Source organism: Rutidosis leptorrhynchoides, chromosome 6 (genome assembly GCF_046630445.1).
Source record: "Rutidosis leptorrhynchoides isolate AG116_Rl617_1_P2 chromosome 6, CSIRO_AGI_Rlap_v1, whole genome shotgun sequence".
Lineage (NCBI taxonomy): Eukaryota > Viridiplantae > Streptophyta > Magnoliopsida > Asterales > Asteraceae > Rutidosis > Rutidosis leptorrhynchoides.
The window spans coordinates 428,781,104-428,803,945 of record NC_092338.1 but is presented as its reverse complement, the minus strand read 5'-3'; the positions used below and the strand labels follow the sequence as shown (position 1 = coordinate 428,803,945).

The following is a 22,842-nucleotide window of genomic DNA, read 5'->3' as shown; positions in this document are numbered from 1 at the left end:
CTGTTGGCTTGTTAACTTTTAAGATTCTGATCAACACATTAGTTTCCTATCTTTTGATTTGCAGACCATCGATTCTTGTTGCAGATATGTTATGGGAGCATGATGACTACCATTCTCCAGTTACATCCCAGCAGCTCTTATCGCGACGACATAATGTCTCTGCTGGTATTGTTTTTGTCCAAGTCTAGTAAACAATTTTGTTTTTAGGATTATGTTTAAGGCAGGTGCAGATCGGGTTGGTTGGGTGATGGGTCAAAAGATGTAATTTTTTGGAGTAGCTCAAAACCTGCAATCATCAAATATGATTACAAAAACTCTGTTATTTCAATAATATTCTATTTTTTAACTGAATGATGTCAAGTTTTTTATGCATTACTAATACACTATGGGCTACTCGTTTGATCCACTTTCTACTCAATTTGTCTCTTATACCCATTTGATCTTATTGGTTATAAAATGTAACAGAATCGTAAGTAAATGGCTTGGAATTGATCCCTGTAGGGTTAAGTTATAGGTCAAGACCGGTTTAATGCGTTCGGTTGACTGATGACATAAACTATAGTTATTGTAGTGTTAGAGTTTTCTTTTGTTAACCTTTAAACAAAAGTTCTTTTGTGGGTACTTGACTATGTTATGTCTGACTATTAAATCATTCAGCCCATTTAATATTTTATAAATTTATTGTTATGTTACTCAGGGGCGAGGGTAGAAACGTTATCTGCTCGAATTTCTCTTGAGGATCGAGAAGCAGCTTACTTGGCAGCTCGGAAACGAATTTTCTCGACAGACAATGATGACATGGAATTATTGTTTAAAGAAGAGAGGCCTCGAAATAATCCAGTAGTTGCTCGTCGTATGATTGCTCATGCGCTTGGTCAAAAAGTCAAACAATCTAATCAAGATATACAGGTCAAAGATGCCCAGGAACCTGCTAGTGAGGTGAAAAGTCAGTTAAAAGGTCAAAATACTGGTTCAAGCTTTGAAACTAATCCAAAGTCAAATGGTCAACAACGTGTAAGTGGAAACAATGAGATGCGTTCCATTCGGAAGACACCTTCAAGCATAAAAGTTGAGGCTTCAACTAATGTAAATGTTCCCAAGCATTATGTTAAAGAGGAACATATTGGAGCTGCAAAACGGATGTTTGCTAATGCGTTAAGAATGCATCCAGGAAAAGTTAGTGTTGTTTCAAAGGGTGGTCAAACAAAGCAAAAAGATAAGCCTTAGGTGGCATTTGTTTATTTATAGGTGATGACAACTACAAATCCGAAAACCAAATTTGGATGTCGTTTTGAATCTACTCACAGTTGTACGTCCAACCAGCCAAACCTAGTAAAATCCCTTGAAAAGAAGTTGAAATAGGGTGGTTCATTTCGTTTGAGCTCTGTTATGCGTCATAAAGTTGTTAAATTTGGTCTCTTATTTGGAGTTGCTGGACCGTATAATGGTTGTTATTGCTAATCATGGTACATGTGTGCTAGATTTCAGTAAGATTATACGCTTTGTGGCTATCACTATGTTTGCTGCAACTGCAAGTACGACACATGGTGTTCCGTCAACAATCTCTTGCATTTGGAAGTTACCTCTGCATAGGGGTATTTTCATGTTGCAGGTGTGTAATGTTTAACTTTACAATTGTTTTTTTAAGATTTAAATTTGTATAAACATGATGGAGAAAGAAGACGAAACTAATACATTATGTATATTAGTTGTTTCAACTTCATGTACGAATGTGAAACATTTTTATTGGTTTGATGGGTTCGATATTATACTTAGGTGTGTGTGTTTACCTATAAAATTGAATGAATTTAGCGCTTAATGTTGGACCATTTAGCATTCAAGGCGATCTCTAAATAACATATGAGGTTGAATGGTTGAGCATTTAGTGCTGAGCTATTTAGAGCTGAAACACTCTCTTAACCATTAAGCATCTAAATTTTTCGTAATATCTTCCTTAAATTATATCCAGAACACTCAACAAACAAGTATATTATTGAATTTTTTTTATTAATGTAACACGTTAATAAGATAATTTTACCTAATTTGTGTTGGTGATTTGTGTCACCAATATGATTTAAGTGTAATGGGATTAATTTGTTAACCAAAATAATCTTGATAAATATCGAACAAGTTTGGGAAAGTGTGGAGTGCACACTTGTTTGAACTTATCTTGATTATGACGGGGGTTCGGGGGCAGCGCCCCCGATAGCGGGGTCCAAGTCCAAGGGGCAGAGTCTTTTTTTAAAATTCGATTTTGACCCGGTTTGACCCAAAATAAAAGCCCGGTTTTGAGCCTTTTTTAGCAGTTATGAAACTGCCTTGGCAGTTATAGATTGAACTGCCATTCGGCAGTTATGAACCCGTTTTTTGGTTATTTAATTTCCTGGTACGTTTTCAAATTCACATACACAAAAAACACAGATCGATTGTTCAAATATTCTGAGTTTTATCCGATTGAAGATTTCGATAGTAACATCGAAATACTTTGATCTGAAAGTGATTACACGACTCTCAGAAATCTGAAATCGAAACTCTAAATTTACAACAATTTGCTGTTCGTTCATATTATCAAATATCTTATTTTCATTCAGATAAAGTTTAGTAAGAGACATTGAATCATTAAGATTATGAACTATTCAGCACTAAAGCATTTATTTATCAAATGCAACCTTAATTTACCTTTTTAATCCAGTTATAAGTAAAGAATATCATCTATTTCTCCACTAATGATTTGGAAAAGTAAAAAGAAAAACAACATTTTGAATAAGGTAATTTCATATTTTGTAAAGGTTGGGAGCACATGGATAAAACAAATATTAAGGCAGGCTAAATACATACCGTGTTTCAAAATCCATTGTGGTATACAAGCAAACATAACCTGGAATCATACTCATATATTATATTATGTACATAAAAAAAGGCTGTACACCCAAGAACACCTTTATTTCTATAGTTCTTTAAGGGGATTAAACACAGAGGATCATGCACTAAGCACCTTGCAACTGTAGTTGTCACCATTTCATAGAGGGATTACCAGCGATTTTGCCTGTTGTGTTGCTGTGAATGACTTCATCTCTCTTTTTGCTCGCTGTTTAATACCAAAAGATAGATTATGGGTCTAGTACTCATTTAGCTTAGAATATGGTTTAGAGTTAGAAGTGACAAAATGGGCGTGTCTAGCGGGTTCCATAATGTGTCGAAAAGTTTACGGGTCATTCTGACTTGAAACACTTTGTGTCCACAATTTAAATTTCCTTTATTCTTATGAATAAATATATTGTTCAAATCATAATATGAACTTTTAGATGTGGATACGACAGAGGTTTTATGTACTAAAATACACTTTGTGGGACTTTTGGATTTTATTTGTGTACTAATATTAAGTTTAGGGTCATTCTAATGGCAGTTTCGATGAATATTACTCATTTCATTGCAGAACGACCCATTCACAAGTTAATGGGTCTATATTGCTACCTACTTTCAACATGATTGTTGTCTAAAACCAGGTTTAATCTGAAAAGGCTTTAGAGACCCTTACCATATCTGCTGCTGTGTTTTGCCATGCTTTATCCATCTCACTAAACACAACATCTATTGTTGGCCGGCCTTTGCTCGATTTGGCAACACATAACACTGCAACTTGTAGTATCGATTCAAAATCTTGAGTGTTTAGATTCCCATTCAGTCTTGGGTCTTCGAAATCTGTCAATGGACGTCTACCCATGTTCACATCCTTCGCCTACAAAAATTCACCAAATTAGGCGGCCCTGTTAAAATATTAGTGCAATCTAATGCATATCTCTAAGATATCTTGCATTTAATATAGAGATTTTGCATATCTCTAAGATATCTTGCATTTAATATAGAGATTATAGGATATCTCTTTTATATCTAGCATTTAATGTTTCTTAGGTATAGTTGGTTTGCATTTATTATGCATTTAATATTTCTCTTGTATTTAAAGAGGTAGTATGTAACATTTGAAAATAAGGAAAACCATTTACAATACACTTCAAGTTTGTACATTCTTTGTTCATATTTTGTTTACTAAACTTCTATTCTAGCAAGTTATTAATTATTTTATGGTATCAAGAGCTTGGTTATAAACTTGATTATAAGTTTAGTCCTAAGTTAAACTTTGTGTGCAATTACTCAAAGTGTAAACTAGTTTCTTGCTAATCATAAATGGAAGTCTCAAATGTAAACGATGGAAGTATGTTCAATGGTATGGAAAGACTTGTAGGCAACAACTACAAGTATTGGAAGATGTGTATGGAAGCTTATCTCCAAGGTCAAGACCTATGGGAACTTGTGGCCGGAAGCGATGCCATAATTCCCGTAGAAACTCTTGAGCAAGGCGAGTCACGAAGAAAATGAAAGATTAAGTGTGGGAAGGCTCTCTTTGCGTTGAGGACATCAATTAGCAAAGAGTTCATAGAACACGTTCGTGATCTTAACTCGCCAAAGGATGTTTGGGATACTCTTGAGAAACTCTTTACCAAGAAGAATACCGCACGGTTGCAATTCTTGGAAAATGAGTTAGCAATCTCAAGACAAGAAGGTATGTCAGTTTCTGAATATTTCTTACGGGTAAAAACTCTTTGTTCTGAAATTTCAGAGATTGATACAAACGAGAAAATTAGTGAATCACGGTTGCGAAGATATTTAATTCGTGGTTTGAAGAAAGAGTATGTTCCATTCATAACCTCTATACAGGGGTGGTCTACTCAACCTTCGGTTGAAGAATTAGAGAATTTGCTCTCTAATCAAGAAGCTTTGGCCAAGCAAATGGCTAAAGGATTTGAAAATGATGCGGTATTGTTTTCAAAAGGGAAGAACTTCAAGAAAGGTTCTTCTAGCAAAGAAAAAGAAGAAGAGCAAACTAGTTACAAAAGTAACTATGAAAAGAAACCTCCCACATGTTACAAGTGCGGGAAAGTTGGTCACATCAAGAAATATTGTCGTTCTAAAGTCACAAAAGCAAACGTGGCTTGTTCAAGCAACGATGATGATGAAGTCAAATGGGAGCAATGTTTTACCGTTGATACGGTTGTTAAGAAGAATCAATGGATTATTGATTCGGGTTGCTCTCATCATGTGACCGGTGATGGAACTCTTCTTCATGACGTTAGAGATCACAATCAAAATCGAGTTGTAATCACGGCCGACAACTCAACTCATCCGGTTAAAAAGGAAGGTAATGCTATTATTGATGTTAATAATAATACTTTTACTTTGAAAGATGTTTATCTTGTTCCTGAATTGACCAAGAATCTAGTTTCGGTACCTCAAATTACCGAATCTGGAAAATATGTTCTTTTTGGTCCAACGGATGTGAAGGTCCTTGAGAATGTCAAGGAGATTGTGGGTGATGTTCTTTTCACGGGAGAAAAGAAAGGTTCTTTGTTTGTGTTGTCCGCAGGTGAGGCTTATGTGAAGAAAACAAGTCAAACCGACAACGGAGCTATTTGGCATGCTAGACTAGGCCATGTGGGATATCAAATGTTGCAAAAGATATTCTCACATAAACTAGTTGATGAAATTCCTCAATTAAAGAATGTTCGTGAGGAAGTAATATGCCAAGGATGTCAATATGGAAAGTCACACCGACTTCCATATAAGAAGTCAACAAATCGAAAACAAGGTTTGCTTGACTTGATTCATACGGACTTGATGGGGCCAACAAAAACACCAAGTTATGGCGGTCATTGCTATGTCATGGTGTTAATTGATGACTATTCTCGGTTTACTTGGGTGAAATTTCTAAAGGAGAAAAGTGAAGCCTTATCAAAGTTCATAGAGTTCAAAGAAGCGGTAGAATCAGAATTTGGGAGAAATGTAAAAGCTCTTAGGAGTGATAATGGTGGAGAATTCATGTCAAATGATTTCTTTACTTATTGTAAAACAAATGGTATTTCTCGCCAAATGACTTGTCCGGATACTCCACAACAAAATGGGGTTTCAGAAAGAAAGATTGCTTACCTTGTTTCAATATGCTTATCTTGGTTACATGACAAGGGGCTGCATAGGGAGCTATGGGCGGAAGTACTTCAATGTGCTTGTCATGTATCTAATCGGTTACCATCTTGGCCAGGTACACAAAAATCATCTTTTGAGCTAGCTTATATTGAAAAGCCTAATGTAAGCTATTTTAGGGTGTTTGGTTCTATTTGTTATGTTCATGTTCCAAAATCTAACCGAACCAAACTTGACCCAAAAGCTCGAAAGTGTATTTTTGTTGGTTATGATTCTCACAGGAAAGGTTGGAGGTGTATGGATCAAGAAACAAAGATGTTTACCACTTCAAGAGATGTGGTATTTGATGAAGTGTCTTCTCAATTTTCTGAATCAAGCAAAAATGGTGAAGAAAATAGAGATTACAAATTTATGTTTCCTAGCTTCGACACTCAAGAAGAAAGTGAGAATGATGGTGTTTCTCAAAATCAAGAAGAGACGCCTATTGAAGAAGTACCAACTCAAGTTAGAAGGTCAACAAGAGAAAAAAGACAACCAAAACATCTAAGTGACTATGAGGTGAACACAGTCACAACTTGTTTCTTTTCAGGTGGCTTAACTGAAGAACCAACATGTTATGAAGAAGCTAAAGATTCTCCGGATAGGAGAAAAGCAATGCAAGAGGAAATTGATGCATTGGAAAAGAATGAAACTTGGGAGCTTGTCAAGAAACCGGAAGCATATAAACCAGTTACTTGCAAATGGGTCTACCGTTTGAAGAAGAACTCGGATGGAACCATTAATAGGTTCAAGGCTCGGTTGGTGGCTCGTGGCTTTTGTCAAAGTTATGGGCTTGATTATGAGGAAACTTTTAGCCTCGTGGCTAAAATGGTAACGGTGAGAACAATAATCTCATTAGCGGCTTACAAAGGGTGAAAATTGTGGCAACTTGATGTGAAGAATGCTTTTCTATATGGAGAGCTTGATCGTGAGGTGTTCATGGAACAACCTATTGGGTTCATTTCAAATCAATTTCCAGAATATGTGTGCCGGTTGAAGAAAGCTCTTTATGGCTTGAAACAAGCTCCGAGAGCTTGGTACGGTAAGGTTGCACAATACCTTGTCTTTTGTGGTTTTAAGATTTCTGATGCGGATTCTAGTTTGTTTGTAAAGAAAGAACCAGGTTTCCATGTTTTGGTATTATTATATGTTGATGACATGATTATCACCGGAGGAAACGAGTCAGAAATCTCTCGTTTAAGAGATGATCTTTCGGTTCGTTTTGAAATGAAGAATCTGGGGGAGATTGGATGTTTTCTTGGCTTGAAAGTCGATAAATTAGAAAACGGGTACTTTATCTCTCAAAGGGGTTATGCAAGAAGTCTCTTGGAACGTTTCAACATGGGGGAGTCAAAGCCTATGACTACTCCAATGGAACCAAACCTCAAAATGAAGAAAGATCAAGGAAAAGAGCTCAAGGATGTGAAGTTGTTCCGACAAATGGTTGGGAGTTTGATCTATCTAATCATCACAAGGCCGGAAATTTCTTACTCGGTTGGCATTGTTTCTCAATTTATGCAATGTCCAACTAATGTTCATCTTGATGCAGCAAAAAGGATCCTTCGTTATGTGAAAGGATCAATGGGTCACGATTTGTGGTACAAGAAGTGTGATGATGTTTTGTTAAATGGTTTCGTGGATGCAGATTGGATGGGAGACGCAAATGATCGCCATTCAACTTCGGGTTACTGTTTTAACATGGGTTCCGCGGTTATTTCATGGTGTAGCAAGAAGCAAGATGTTGTTGCTTTGTCTAGCACGGAAGCAGAATACATAGCTGCAACAATGGCGGCTCAAGAATGTATTTGGTTAAGAAGATTGGTTGGTGACATACTTGAAAAAGTAGATTATGTTGTCAAATTGAAATGTGACAACGAAAGTGCAATCAAGCTTGCTTCGAATCCCGTGTTTCATGTCCGTACTAAGCATATAGAAATGAGATATCATTTTATTCATGAAAAGGTTCTTAGCGGGGAAATCGAGCTAGCAAACGTAAGGACAAATGCTCAAGTAGCCGACATCTTTACTAAAGCTCTAATGAAAACCAAGCTCATGGAATTTTGAGAAACGTTGGGGATTATTGATCGAGAGTTTGCACTAAGGGGGAGTGTTAAAATATTAGTGCAATCTAATGCATATCTCTAAGATATCTTGCATTTAATATAGAGATTTTGCATATCTCTAAGATATCTTGCATTTAATATAGAGATTATAGGATATCTCTTTTATATCTAGCATTTAATGTTTCTTAGGTATAGTTGGTTTGCATTTATTATGCATTTAATATTTCTCTTGTATTTAAAGAGGTAGCATGTAACATTTGAAAATAAGGAAAACCATTTACAATACACTTCAAGTTTGTACATTCTTTGTTCATATTTTGTTTACTAAACTTCTATTCTAGCAAGTTATTAATTATTTTAGGCCCCACTTTTTAACTTACCGACTTCACTAGAATTTGTAATTCTTTAACGAGTAGTATAACACTCATGAGTGAAAAGAGTAGTGTATTTATACCTTTCTTGTGAGTTGATCTCTGGCTTCAAGATCAAGCTCAATGACTTTTTGACCCGAAAGAAGTTGAAGGGCAACAATACCAAAACTGTAAATGTCACTAGCACATGTTAACTTAGCGTTGCTCATGTATTCGGGGTCCATATAACCTATAGTTCCTCGAACATCTGTGAAAACTTTGCTTTCTTCCATACCAAGAACTTTCGCCAATCCAAAATCTGACAGCTTTGGATCTAAGTTCTCCGTAAGAAGAATGTTTGTAAGCTACAAATGAAACAATTCATACAAAAAATATCAAGTCACATTTTTGGAATTACTTAAATTACTTTAGTGCCAAAATACCTTAATATCTCTATGAACAATGCATCCATCTATATAATGGTGAAGAAATCGAATCGCAAGTGCACAATCTCTCAAAATTTTGACTCTTCTTTCCCAAGTTAGAACACTATCTTTTCCAGCATTAGTTTCATACATGTCAGTACGCCAGTATTGTGTTAGCGTATGTATTGTACATAAAGGTTACAATTTTGACTCGTTTACTTATGAATTGGTCAATTCTGTTATATATTACCCCATCAAACAGGTAAAAGAAAAAATCTAAGTGAAACAGGTCAAGTCGGTCAAAAAGTTTACTTTAATTGCATAATGTTTCTTTTCTATTATTATTATTATTTTTTTTTTTTTTTTTGAAATATTGTATTATAAAACCATTTGTTTGACTCCAACTTGTGTTGACCCGTTACCAGACCCCCGTATTCTCAACCTCTAATTTTACATATTATGAGGTATTAACCATTACCTGTTTCAACCCAAACCCATTCGACCTATTTAAAAGCCGACCCGTTGCGACCAATGACCGGTTTCGACCCAAACCTGTTTGATCCTTCACCCAACCCAACCCGTTTGCCAGGTATATGAAATAGTTACTTACTCAAGAGATGGTGAGCAAGATTTCCAGCAGGACAATACTCGTAAACCAAATAGTGTTCGCCGTCTTCAATGCAACAACCAAATAGACAAACAAGATTCGGATGTCGTATCCTCGATAAACCTTCAACTTCTCGTGTGAAAGAATCGGTGTTATTTTTATTACTTATTTGCTTAATCGCAACGGCTTGTCCACTTGGCAAAATCCCTTTATAAACCTCACCTGCGCTACCACGACCCAAAAACTTTTTTTCATCCGAAAAATTCATCGCGTGCTCTATTTCAGCCTTAGAAAAAGTATAAAGACCAGACCATGCTGTAGGTATCTCTTTTGTGTGAAATTGACCCGATTTGTTTTCTTGCATATTCTTTCGTGTTACGTACTTTACTAGCATAATGACGAGCATAAACGCCACACTAGCCAAAATGACCCCTAATAGTGTCTGGAAAACGGAACCTGGTTGAAGAATTTTATAACATGATGTTAAAAATGGTTCTATAGATTGTTAATGTTGTGAAAAATGTTACGAGATTAGCTTACGTTTTATTTTGATGTAACCTGGATCTGTTAAGAAAATAAAAAAAATAAAAACCAAATGTTAGAAACAGAAAAAATTCTTAGATTTTGGTATAAGTAGCCTAATTTAATTCATAATTAAGAAATGTTGATGATAAAATAAAGGTTTTTTCTAACGACAGTTTTAGGGGTTGTCGTTAACATGCATAAATGTGATGTACATAGCGGTTATTATTGACTTTTGGTTGACGGTTATTGTTTTGTACAAGCATCTTATGCACCTTAACAACAGCCTAGGGCCGTCGTTAAAAAGAAATTTAAAAACAAATATTGTTTTTTTTATTGAAAATTCTTACCATGCTCATCTAATATGTGCAAGCATCCGTAAAAATCATCAACAGCATCGAACGAGCTCTCGTTCCATTTTTCGGAAGCAATTGCAGTCACGACAGCAACTCCACAAATCTCGCTCTCGGTTTCGTTTCCTTTCACATCCAATCCCTTAACCAACGAGTCTCGAGCCTTCAAGACCGCACGACTACAATCCCTACATATATCATCATAAGAATTGTATGATTGTGAAAAATCACATGACTCACTCGCGTCGTTAAATTCCTTATTATTCTTGATATCAGCCATGGATAGGGATGAACAGGATTCAAGTCTAAAAAGATTGTTGGGTTCGATGAATTGGTTGATAATCGAGCGAGTGATTTGGAGATTATCGTTAGAGGAGGTTGGCAACATAAGGTTGTTTTGAGAATTCCCCATGACTTCATTTTAAGTTGTTTTTCATGATCTATGCAGTCTCCATTTGGTTCGTATTCGAGTGATGTAAAGTTCAATGGACACCCTGCAACAACAATCGTGCATTTTTATACAAAATATATAAGAATTAGTTAATTCACTAATTTGAAGAGACATAAATTGCATGTTCAATATTGACTTTTTAGTTCATATGGTTCAAGCAAAGTACCTGATAGTGCTCCAAATGAACATATATTTTGTAGCAATATCGTTCCAATATGTAAAGTTTTTAAATGTAATTTCCTTATTTTTAGTTGTAATAGTTAAATAAATAAGTGCGAAGACGAAAGACGCAAATCGCTCGAAAATGAAGATTTAAAGACAAAAACGAAGATTTGAAAGACCAAAACATCCAAAAAGCTCAAATGTACAAGATACAATTCAAAAGGTTCAAATTATTGATGAAGAACGTCTAAAAATGACAAGAGTACAAGTTACAAAACGCAAAGTACAAGATATTAAATTATACGAAAGGACGTTCGAAAATCCGGAACCGGGACATGAACCAACTCTCAACGCTCGACGCAACGGTGTAAAAATTACGAGTCAACTATGCACAAGAATAAAATATAATATTTAAATAATTCATAATAAGAATAATATTAAATAATAAAAAGTTGTTAATTGAGCATAGTTCAGGGGTCGTAAATGAAAATTCAATTTCTAATTTGCCTATAAAAGGAAGATTACGTTCGATGAATGAGTATGTAAGGAATTTTTTCCGATCTTTTTTTTATCAATCAAATATCTATATCAATTATCAATATCTATATTCTATATCTCTATCATAATGTTAACTTAATAAGATATAACAATAATCTTAATTTTAATTTTAAATTATGATAATAATAAGATTTATGATAGAGATCTTTTGAGTATGTAAGTCGAAATTCTGTCCGTGTAACGCTACGCTATTTTTAATCATTGTAAGTTATGTTCAACCTTTTTACATTAATGTCTCGTAGCTAAGTCGTTATTATGCTTATTTAAAATGAAGTACTCATGATGTTGGGCTAATTACTAAAATTGGGTTATTGAACTTTGGACCATAATTAAGGTTTGGGCAAAAGACCGACACTTGTGGAAATTGGATTATTGACTATTAATAGATGGGGGGTATTGTCTAATTGAGTGACAACTCATTGGAGTCTGTCGAACCTATCTTCAAATTAACTATCCTAATAATTAATAATGATTATGGTTGTCCTATTTAGTGACGTTCATATGGAATCTGTTATAATCATTTAATTAATCAATTGGGTTGGGTAATTGATTATTCATTCTGATCAAGTGGATGAATTAATATTCATAAACTAATTAAAACAGGGGTGGATTACATACAGTGATAACTGGTGTAATTATTGACAGAAGTGATAACTGCGTCACAGTTTAAATCCTTAATTAGTTGGAATATTTGACTTCGGGTATAAGGGTAATTTGACGAGGATACTCGCACTTTATATTTATGACCGATGGACTATTATGGACAAAAACCAGATAGACGTATCAAATAAACCAGGACAAAGGACAATTAACCCATGGTAATAAATTAAAATCAACACGTCAAACATCATGATTACGGAAGTTTAAATAAGCATAATTCTTTTATTATATTTCTCATCGTATCTTTATTTACTGTCATTTTATTACTCGCAATTTTATTTACTGTCATTTTATTTATTGTCATTATTTTACGCACTTTAATTATCGTCATTTATCTTTGCGCTTAAAATATAGAATCGACAAACCGGTCATTAAACGGTAAAACCCCCCTTTTATAATAATATTACTACTTATATAATTATATATATTTTGTATAAATATAGTTAAAAATATAGTAAGTATCACCAGCTCCCTGTGGAACGAACCGGACTTACTAAAAACTACACTACTCTACGATTAGGTACACTGCCTATAGTGTTGTAGCAAGGTTTAGGTATATCCCACTCCGTAAATTAATAAAACTTGTGTCATATTTTGTAGTATTTCCTAGTAAAAATATAAGCTATTTTATATACACCTCGCTTCACATCAAGTTTTTGGCGCCGCTGCCGGGGAGCGCTAAAACGCTATATTTTTAATTATAATAATATTGAAATAAAATATAATAATATAATAATATTGAAATAGAATATAATAATATAATAATATTGAAATAGAATATAATAATATAAAAATATTTAAGAATAAAAGTTTACGTAAAATTTAAAAAAAAAAGTCGTATTTATTAAATACTTCAGGGGTATATTATGTAACTTATAATTAATAATTGCTATCATGTCGCTTTCATGTGAATAGTAAATTAATTAATTTATTTTCATTTACTATTCATGAATAGTAAATGAATTAAAAAAAGTTTTAAAAAAAAATTATAATTATAAAAAAAATTATTAATTTGTAAAAAAAAATCGTTTTTTAAAAAAAAAAAAAAAAAAGCGTTTTTTAAAAAAAAAAAAAAAAAAAAAAAAAAATTTGTAAAAAAAAAAAAAAAAAAAAAAAATCGTTTTTTTTAAAAAAAAAAAAAAAAAAAAAAAAAAAAAAAACGAAAAAAAAAAAAAAAAAAAAAAAATATAAAAAAAGAAAAAAAAAAAAAATATATGTATTTTTAAGACTTTGTTAAATAGTTAAGTTTTAAAAGTTTCTTTATTTTTATTTTAGTTTATAAAAATATAAGTTTTAATTTTAATATCTTTTATTTAATTAAAAAACAAAAAAAAAAAAAAAAAAAAAAAAAAAAAAAAAAAAGAAAAACGCGTAAAAACAAAAGCTGTCAACTGAATTCCTGAACCCCGCGACTCGCGGAGTTTTCCTCTTTATTTGCCGCGACTCGCGGAGGCCTTCTGACACACGGACAAAAACCCTAATCACGGGTTATTTTTAATTATTATTATTATTAAAACCTAATTATTATTATTATTATTATTAGTTTTAAGTTTTATTTTTATTTATGTATTTAGTTTAAATAAGTTTTTATTAAATTGTAAAATTAATAGTTTTATTAAATAAATAATATAAAATAATATTTTTATAAAAATTGTACTTTTTACAACTTTTTGTATATTTTTATATTTTGTACCTTTTTAATCGTTGTAGCGTAACTTTTGTATTTTTAGCTCATATTTAATTTTAAACTTAGTTTTTGCTATAGTTATTTTTACTCCTAGATTTTTAGGCTTTGCCGTAAAATCCCTTAAGTGCTTATTCCTTAGACTAAGTTTTAGGTGCTTTAGAATTTTACGACGCCGTATTTCGCACTACTTTCTTATTTTTATTTTTCGACGCCTATTTTTCGACCTTTTTATTTTTCGACACTTTTCGACGCGCAATCTTTTTCTCTCTTATTTCTCGCCATTCTAGTTTTTAAGACTTAGAATTTTTTCTACTTCTTCTCTAAATTTCTTAAAATTACGAAAATTTATTTTAAGTGGTTAAATTAATAGACATCAAAATTTTCTGGTTCGTAGTAATAGTTGGATTTGTACGTGGACCGGGTTATTGGAGCCAAACAGTACTCAATTATATTGAGACCAAACGAATCCTGCCCCTCTGCTGCATCTTTTGGCTATTCGAAACGTGGGCAAAATCAGAAAAGTCTATTGGTTGGATAACTTATTATAATTTTTCTTTCCTTTTTAAAACTAATAGGATATTCAGTGAATGCACCGAGCAAGACGTTCACCACCTTTTATACGTTCACCACCTGTAACTCGATCAAGGCATTTAGCAAATATCGCCGCCGTTGATTTTTCTTTAGAATCGTCATCTAGTCGACCAAATACTCAAATTTCCGATAATCCAGTTTTTGAAACCAACCTCACAATTGAGAATCCGGAGAATACTCAGGGACAATTCCGAGACCCTGATCCACTAATTATTCCTCCGGAACCACCAATCATTCAAACAGAGATTGCTGAGGAAGAAACCATTAAATCAGAAACCTCTAGTGATTCGGAAACAACACTTCCAATCATGGAAAATCTGGAACCTCTAAGTATGGAAGATCGAATGAGAGCCACACGCACGGGCCAAGGTCACGCCATTATTAAGCCAGAAGTTAATGCGCCAGATTATGAAATCAAAGGACAAATTCTACACATGGTAACTAATCAGTGCCAATATAGTGGTACGCCGAATGAAGACCCAAACGAACACCTTCGTACGTTTAAAAGAATTTGTACACTATTCAAAATCCGAGAAGTGGAGGATGAACAGATCTATCTCATGTTGTTTCCCTGGACTTTAAAGGGAGAAGCCAAAGATTGGTTAGAATCGTTACCTGAAGGGGCGATTGACACATGGGATGTTTTAGTTGAGAAATTTCTTAAAAGATTCTTTCCGGCATCTAAAGCCGTGAGACTTCAAGGAGAAATTGTTACGTTCGCGCAAAATCCAAATGAAACATTATATGAGGCGTGGACAAGATTCGGAAGGATGTTGAGAGGATGTCCTCAACACGGATTAGATACTTTTCAAATAGTACAAATCTTCTATAAAGGCGTAGACATCGCCACACGAAAAGACATCGACATAACCGCTGGTGGTTCCATCATGAAGAAAACCGCAACTGAAGCTTACAAAATTATTGATAACACAGCCTCCCACTCGCATGAGTGGCACCAAGAAAAAGATATCTTTCGATCATCTAAAGCGGCTAGAGCCGATTCTAGCCCTGACTTTGATTCCGTTTCCGCAAAAATAGATGCTTTCGAAAGACGAATGGAAAAGATGAATAAAGATATTCACGCAATACGAATCAGTTGTGAGCAATGCGGTGGACCACACTTATTGAAAGATTGTCACATTGAACCAACGATGGAACAACGAGAGAATGTTTCCTATATGAACCAAAGGCCGGGAAATAATTATCAAAATAATTATCAACCGCCAAGGCTAAACTTAAATCGAAATCAAAACATTCTTTACAATCCAAAAGGACCCGAAAATAACTGGTATAACCAACAAGGTCCGAATAACCAACCAACTCAAAACAACACTTTCAATCAACAAAGACCTAGCTTGTATAAACCACCACAACAACCCGAAGAGAAAAAGCCAAATCTAGAAGAAATGATGGCAAAGCTGATTGAATCTCAAACACAATTCATTACATCTCAAACCCAAACGAACGAGAGGTTTGATCAGTCATTAAGAACTCAACAAGCTTCCATTTTGAATCTAGAAAAACACGTAGGTACTCTTGCTAGCATGATGAGTGAGAGGGAACAAGGAAAGCTACCGAGTGATACTGAAGTAAATCCTCGGAATGAGAATGTTAACATGGTTTCAACGAATTCTGAAAAACCAGCTCCAGAAGATGGGAAGGTTTTAGATGTGAGTAACAATGAAAAAGTTACACCACCACCACCACCCGAGTATGTAAAGCCAGTGGTGGCACCATACAAACCACCCATCCCGTTTCCAAGAAAAGGAGTTGAGTATGAGCAAGTGATAGGTAATAAAGATTGTGATACCTCTGGAAAGAAGAAGAAGAAAAAGAATAAGAAAGTGCAAGAAACAAAAGCCGTAAAAGTAAACCCGGTGAAGACAGTTCCACCAAAACCTCCTCCTAGGATAGGTGATCCGGGTGAATTTATTGTTCCTTGTCTACTTAGTGATTGTGTCATGTATGATGCACTAGCAGATTTAGGTGCGAGTGTGAGTGTTATGCCTCTTTCCTTATATAAGAGATTAGGTGTAGGTGAGTTAAGTCCAACGGATATGAGTGTTCGACTCTTTGATCAAACCATTAAGCACCCAGTTGGAATTGCTGACAACCTACCCGTTCAAGTAGGCAATTTAACCTTTCTAATCGAATTTATTGTCATTGACATAGAAGAGGACCCAAACATTCCTCTAATTTTAGGTCGCCCATTCTTAGCGTCCACCGGGGCGTTATTTGATGTAGGAAATGGAAGAATGACACTTAAAAGTGGTAACAAATCTATCACCTTTATGATTCGAAAGTCTAAATCTCCACCAACTAAAACCGTTGAACCAGTAAAAATGATTGGTAATAACCATGTTGTTTTACCAACTCCAACGGTAGTGCTTAGCAATAATAAAACGCCTAAGTGTGGGGAAAATGAAGTAAAATCTAATGATGACTTGATAATAAAGAACCCCGTTGTTGATACGAAATTAAATGACCCCGTTATTAACAGTTTAATGAAGAAACTTTTTAAACGGGCTATCGATGCTAGAAGTAAGGGGAACTTTAAGTTATGTAACCGGTTAGTATCCAATCTGTCGCCTAAAGAAAAGGCGAAACTAGTTGAATTTTGGGATATTACGGAAGAAGCCGGGCACTGGCTTAAAGAAAAAGTCACAGATAGGCAAGTTGATTATGGACCAAGAGAAATTGACGATGAAGTTAATCACAATTTTGACACCACAGCTACCTAACTGTGGGGAGATTCAAGTGTTCTAAAAAGAAAATGCTATCTAGAGTTAGTTGTTCTGTTCTCGTGTAGTTCCGAGAATGGAATCCGATTGGTCTTTTCCGCTAGCAGACACTAAAGAACTAGTTTTCTCCCCCCATTCTGAATTTTTATTTTTTAGGTTTTATATGAAATTAATATGCTTTTAAGTTTTGTGTGATATTTAAAAACAAAATTTACTTTATTTCATTAAGTTAAAAAAAAATTGATTTCTAAAATTCGTCGTGAGTTGAAGACTAGGTCGTTGAGCCGAAATTGCTTTACCCGAGAGCGGGGCGAAAAATTTTGTTATCATTATTTTTAATTTTATTGATCTAAAGTATGCCAAAAAAATATTATATTTTATGAATTTTTGAAAAGTGGGGTTATAAACCAAACTTCAAAAATATGTATATATGTTTGTATTTTATCTTATGTACAAAACAGGGTAAAACAGCGCACTTTCAAAGACTGTCATGAAGTTCAGCAAAAGCTACTGATTTTGACAAGACGAAAAAAATCAAATGTGAAATAACAATATGTTTGCAAGACGAAAAAAATCATAATTATATATTAATTTAATTAAAAAAATAATATTAAATCTTTTATAAAAGGAAATACCTAAAATCTCCTAAATTGTAATTTTTATTTTCTAAAAAAATTTAAAAGAAATTTATTAATACTAATTATTATTATTATTATTATTATTATTATTATTATTATTATTATTATTATTATTATTATTATTATTATTATAAATATAAATACTCAACTTTGAACGAACTTTATTATTATTATTTACTTTTAATATAATTATTATAATTATTATAATTACTATATTATTAATATTCAAATACGGATTCTTTTTATGAAATTAATTACGTTACATATGTATGCGAAAATACATGTCTCTATATATTTGTAAAAACAACGACAAGTTTCTTAGTCAAACGGGTCATTAAAATAAATGTCTTTAGCATTTACATTCACTTAATACCTAAAACATGTCATTAAATTGTTTCGTTTAAACAAACCCGTGATTTCACGGGTCATTTCACTAGTATTTTATATTTCCTAAATCTATGATTTACAACTTAGATTTTTGATAAATAAATCAAAATTATGTAATAAAAAACATATACTCGATATACTCGATGCATAAAAAGTTTAAATGTTTAGTGGGTGATGTAAAACCATGTAATAAATATTGACAAAATTGCATGGATGGTCCATTAACTTTGTATCTAAAAGCAAGCTACACCTTTAACTAAAAAACGAGCATGGATGGCCCTAAACTTTGTATACTAAGCACGAATGGCCCTAGCTCCCTAACCCCGTTAGTTTATGATCGACTCAGCTGGTCATGTGAATCCCATGTGAGGGTATTTTTGTCCCAACACTAATGTTTATTCAGGTATTTGGATCGATTTAATAGAAAACGGTTTGTATTCTACCCTAAAACACTGTTACATTGAGTCGTTCATATACCCTAATTTTTATACGACTCTTCTTTTATGCAAGTTCATAATATCAAACAAAACAGGCGATCAACAACATAAATGGGTATTGATACCTTTTTTGCTATCAGACAGGATTATGGGATTGAAAAACTAATGGAATTATATGGTAAGTTGGTTTTTTTTTCATGCTACGAATACAGTATATACTAGTATCATATTGTGCAGCTGATTAGACAGTATCATATAATTACTGTGTTTTGAAATAACTTGTTTTTGTTATTATATTGTTGCAGCTGATACAGTATATACTAGTATCATATTGTGCAGCTGATTAGACAGTATCATATATTGTTACTTTGTTTCGAAATAACTTGTTTTTGTTATTATATTGTTGCAGCTGATTGTCCATCAAAATTTACTGTGAAGCTGCATTATGGTGGTTTATTTACTAAACCACCAAACATTGAGTATTTGAATGGTAAGGTTTGTTTATTCGATGGTGTTGATAGTGTTGATTTTGGTGTGGAAAGTCTTGTTGAAGAGTTAGAGTGGTTAGGATATCACAGGTCTAGTAGGTATAAATTTCACTTTCAATTGCCTGAATCTGATATGGATAATGGTTTACATAGTTTTGCCAATGATGATGATGTAAAACTATTAACTAGTTATGTTGGTACTCATAAGGAGATTAGCATGTTTGTTGAATATGAAGATGTTGTTGATGACTCAAGTCAGGTCAGTTGTTTGGACCAATTTTATTCACAGTTTCCTAGTGTTATACATGATTCTAAAAGCCTGCTAAAAAACACCCATGATAAAGTTGTCTGTGATATAGAAGTTAGCAGTGATGATGAGGTGTACATAGTTGATGAAGATAATAAGTTTGAAGATGAGGATGAAGATATGAGTGACTTTAACTTCTCTATAGATAAGGATGTTGATTTCATGGGTAATGCTAGTCAAGCTGTTACTGAATATGAGCCACCAAACAATTCCCTTACTATTGTAGAAGATTTGGATAATGATGATTTTGATAGTGATTATGAGGGTGTAGATGCTGATAAAAAAATTAGGAAGAAAAAGATCAATGAAGCAAAAATGGTTTTGAAAGATAATGAAGAAGTTGGTAACACTTATTTTTATGTTGGACAAGAGTTTGGTTCTAGAGAGGAAGTCAAAGAATTAGTGAGAATGCATGCAGTTGAAACTAGAAGGCAACTTGTTTTTATTAAAAATGAGAAACTAAGATTACAGGTTGGATGTCAAGGTGAATGTGATGAAGAAAAGGTACTTGAGAAGGCTAAACGGGTTGTTGAAAAGGGCAAGAAGGTGAAAGATAAGGGTAAGAAACCAGTACATGGTGAAGCTAAAAAGAAGACATGGAGGAAAGTAAATGTTGTGTGTGATTGGAATCTGTATGTTTCTAAAACTCCCAATATGGAGACATGGATAGTTAAAACATTTAAACCAATTCATGTGTGCCATCAGTCTAGGAACATTAAACATTGTACTTATGAATTTCTTGCATCTAAATTGGTTAACCAGATTCCAACAAATCCTAAAATCCCAACTGCTGCAATCAAATCACAGTATGAGCAAGAGTTTCATATGGATATTTCAAAATATAAGGCTTATAGGGCTCTACAAGCTGCTAAAAAGGTTGTGGAGGGTGATTATGCAAAACAGTATGATTATTTAAGAGATTATTTGGAAGAACTTAGTAGAAGTAATCCTGGTACTACTGTGAGATTGTTAACTGAGCCATGTGATGATGATGTTGAGAAGAGGAGATTTTTCAGATGTTATGTGTGCCTGGGACCATTGAAAGAAGGCTTTAGAACTTTATCCAGAGATTTGCTAGGGTTAGATGGGGCATTCATGAAAGAACCAGCAACTGGACAAATTTTATTTTATTGAATTTTATTGAATTTTTTTTATTTTTTTGTATTAAGTAAATTTAAATTTACCATAACTTAATTAATTTTTTTTTATAGGGACTTATCCATGCTGTTGAGAGGATATTCCCTTGTGCAGAGCACAGATTTTGTTTGAGACATTTACATGAAAATATGAAAACCAGGAATTTTAGGGGATTAGCTTACAAGCAACATCTTTGGAAGTGTGCTACTGCTACTACAGTAGCACACTTTGAAAAATTTATGGCTGATCTGAAAGCATTTGATGCTAAGGCTCACAAGTATTTGTCTGATATTCCTCCAAGACAATGGTCCAGAAGTCATTTTTCAGGTAGGGCAGTTTCTGATGTGTTATTGAGCAACATGTGTGAAGTTTTTAACAGGTGGATAGTAGATGGGAGGGACAAGCCTATTATAACTTGTTTGGAGTTCATCAGGACTTACTTAATGAAGAGAATTGACAGTACTCAAAAAAACATTATGAAGTCAGATGGTGTGTTAACTCCAAAAGCAACCAAGGTGTTTGAGCTGATTAAAAAAGAAGCCAGCAAGTATAGTGTAATCTATAATGGTAGTAGGATGTTTCAAGTGACTGGACCAAACAATGAGCAATTGGTTGTTGACATGGGTCAGGAGTCATGTGCTTGTAGAAAATGGGAAGTAACAGGTATGCCATGTAAACATTTCATAGCTTGTATATGGAATATGAGAGCTAATGACCCAAAAGTTCCTAGACCAGAGTTGTGGGTAAACCAAGTTCATCACAGAAAAAGATGGTTTGACACTTACCAACATGCTATTATTCCATTGAATGGAAGGGATATGTGGCCAAAGTCAAATGTGACAATACCAATCCTCCCACCTAAAAAGATTGCTACTGCAGGTAGGCCAAAGAAGAGTAGAAGAAAGGGATTGCTTGAGAATGATAATATTGTTGAAGGTGGTAAGTTGTCAAAGAAGGGTCAGGTTATCAAATGTGGAATATGTAAGGGTGCAGGCCATAACAGGAGGGGTTGCCCAACACGGGGTGGTGCAGAAGCTGGTCAAAGTAGTGGTACCAAGAGGAAATCCATGGAAATTTGACCTAATGTCACATTTTTTTTTTTCATTGTTTGATGTATTTGTCTTTCAAGACTTTTTATCAAGTTTAATCATTTGGTTAATCATTTGGTTGTAAAACTGTTACTTTTTGAGAATTTTGGTGTATGCAAGACTTAGTATGAATTCTGGTTTAGTTGTTGCTATTTATTGTCATTTGTTGACTGTTTTATAGGTTTTTTTTTTTTTTTTTTTTTTTTTTAAGCTGCCATTTGTGGACTTAAATGTAATCCAGTCGTAAACTATCTGCTACTACTGCTGGACATTGATTAAAAATATGCAGGTCAACTTTCTTCATAAAAAATATCCAGGTCAACTTTAGTCAACAAACTGTCAAAACTGTCAAAACTGTCAATTTTTTCATAAAAATTGTAGGTCAGCTGTTGTAAAAAAGAACTGTCAAATTTAGTCAACAAAAGAACTGTCAAAATGTAGGTCAGCTGTTGTAAAATAATGTATGTCAGCTGTTGTTAAAAAGAACTGTCAAAATGTAGGTCAAATTTAGTCAACAAAAGTGTCAATTTTGATACAATGATCATCACATATAGATAGTTTAAGCCTGCATTACATTTTAGTCCACAAAACTGTCAGTTTATGAAATAGTCGAATTTAGTCAACAAAAGTGTCATATTTTGATACAAAGATCATCACATATAGATAGTTTAAGCCTGCATTCCATTTTAGTCCACAAATGGCAGTTTATGAGATAGTTTAAGGCTGCATTCATATTTAGTCCACAACTGGCAGTTAAAAAAAATTGACCTGCATTTTTTTATTACTCAAAAAATGGTCATATGTATACATTCTGTAAACAAGAAAAGTCTTGCATGATCAATGATATAACCATAATACAATTGAGATACAAAAACAGTGTTTCATTGACAAACCACAATTGGAATAACATAAATGAATTACAAGACTCAAAATAAAGCTAGAATTCCACATTCTCTAGCTAATTAGCATAAACATACATTGCAAAAAAAATCCAACTAAACAATAACAACATCTTCAACTTAAAACTCTGATTCTCTGCATCTTTAGCCTTTTGATCACTAGCGGCTTTTGCATTCAATAAACCACGAATAATATTAGCAACACGTTCTTCCATGGGAGGATCATACCAGCGAAAAAAACCGCATGATGAATCCTAACAACATAGCAATAACATA

The 22,842-nt window shown here is 33.6% G+C and overlaps 4 protein-coding genes across 5 annotated transcripts in view; 3 read left to right on the top strand and 1 right to left on the bottom strand.

Annotated features, from left to right (window-relative positions):
* The window catches only part of LOC139851522 (uncharacterized), a 158,268-nt gene that overhangs the window by 62,963 nt on the left and 72,463 nt on the right, over nucleotides 1-22,842 (top strand). The gene's annotated exons all lie outside the window — the stretch shown is intronic.
* On the bottom strand, nucleotides 1,298-10,615 carry LOC139855222 (probable serine/threonine-protein kinase PBL21). Its single transcript, XM_071844461.1, has 9 exons — nucleotides 10,333-10,615; nucleotides 10,019-10,024; nucleotides 9,464-9,916; nucleotides 9,406-9,415; nucleotides 8,872-8,977; nucleotides 8,533-8,793; nucleotides 3,539-3,739; nucleotides 3,035-3,088; nucleotides 1,298-1,384 (listed from the first exon to the last, which is right to left on the bottom strand). The coding sequence occupies exons 1-9, from the start codon at nucleotides 10,613-10,615 to the stop codon at nucleotides 1,298-1,300; spliced, it is 1,461 nt and encodes a 486-aa protein (XP_071700562.1).
* On the top strand, nucleotides 18,058-20,596 carry LOC139853169 (uncharacterized). The gene is made up of 2 exons (XM_071842550.1): nucleotides 18,058-18,825; nucleotides 19,057-20,596. The coding sequence occupies exons 1-2, from the start codon at nucleotides 18,759-18,761 to the stop codon at nucleotides 20,574-20,576; spliced, it is 1,587 nt and encodes a 528-aa protein (XP_071698651.1). The 5' UTR covers nucleotides 18,058-18,758; the 3' UTR covers nucleotides 20,577-20,596.
* On the top strand, nucleotides 20,729-21,658 carry LOC139855221 (uncharacterized). The gene has a single exon (XM_071844460.1). The coding sequence runs from the start codon at nucleotides 20,729-20,731 to the stop codon at nucleotides 21,656-21,658; it is 930 nt and encodes a 309-aa protein (XP_071700561.1).

Bases quoted from the DNA above. Each gene is read 5' to 3' on its own strand.
- LOC139853169 (XM_071842550.1), top strand. From the start codon at position 18,759: ATGGGTATTGATACCTTTTTTGCTATCAGACAGGATTATGGGATTGAA. The intron at 18,826-19,056 runs GTAAGTTGGTTT...ATATTGTTGCAG, and splicing joins AAAACTAATGGAATTATATG to CTGATTGTCCATCAAAATTT.
- LOC139855222 (XM_071844461.1), bottom strand. From the start codon at position 10,615: ATGGCTGATATCAAGAATAATAAGGAATTTAACGACGCGAGTGAGTCA. The intron at 3,089-3,538 runs GTAAGGGTCTCT...GGTATTAAACAG, and splicing joins AAAACACAGCAGCAGATATG to CGAGCAAAAAGAGAGATGAA. The intron at 1,385-3,034 runs GTAATCCCTCTA...GACGCATAACAG, and splicing joins CACAACAGGCAAAATCGCTG to AGCTCAAACGAAATGAACCA.
- LOC139855221 (XM_071844460.1), top strand. From the start codon at position 20,729: ATGAAAACCAGGAATTTTAGGGGATTAGCTTACAAGCAACATCTTTGG.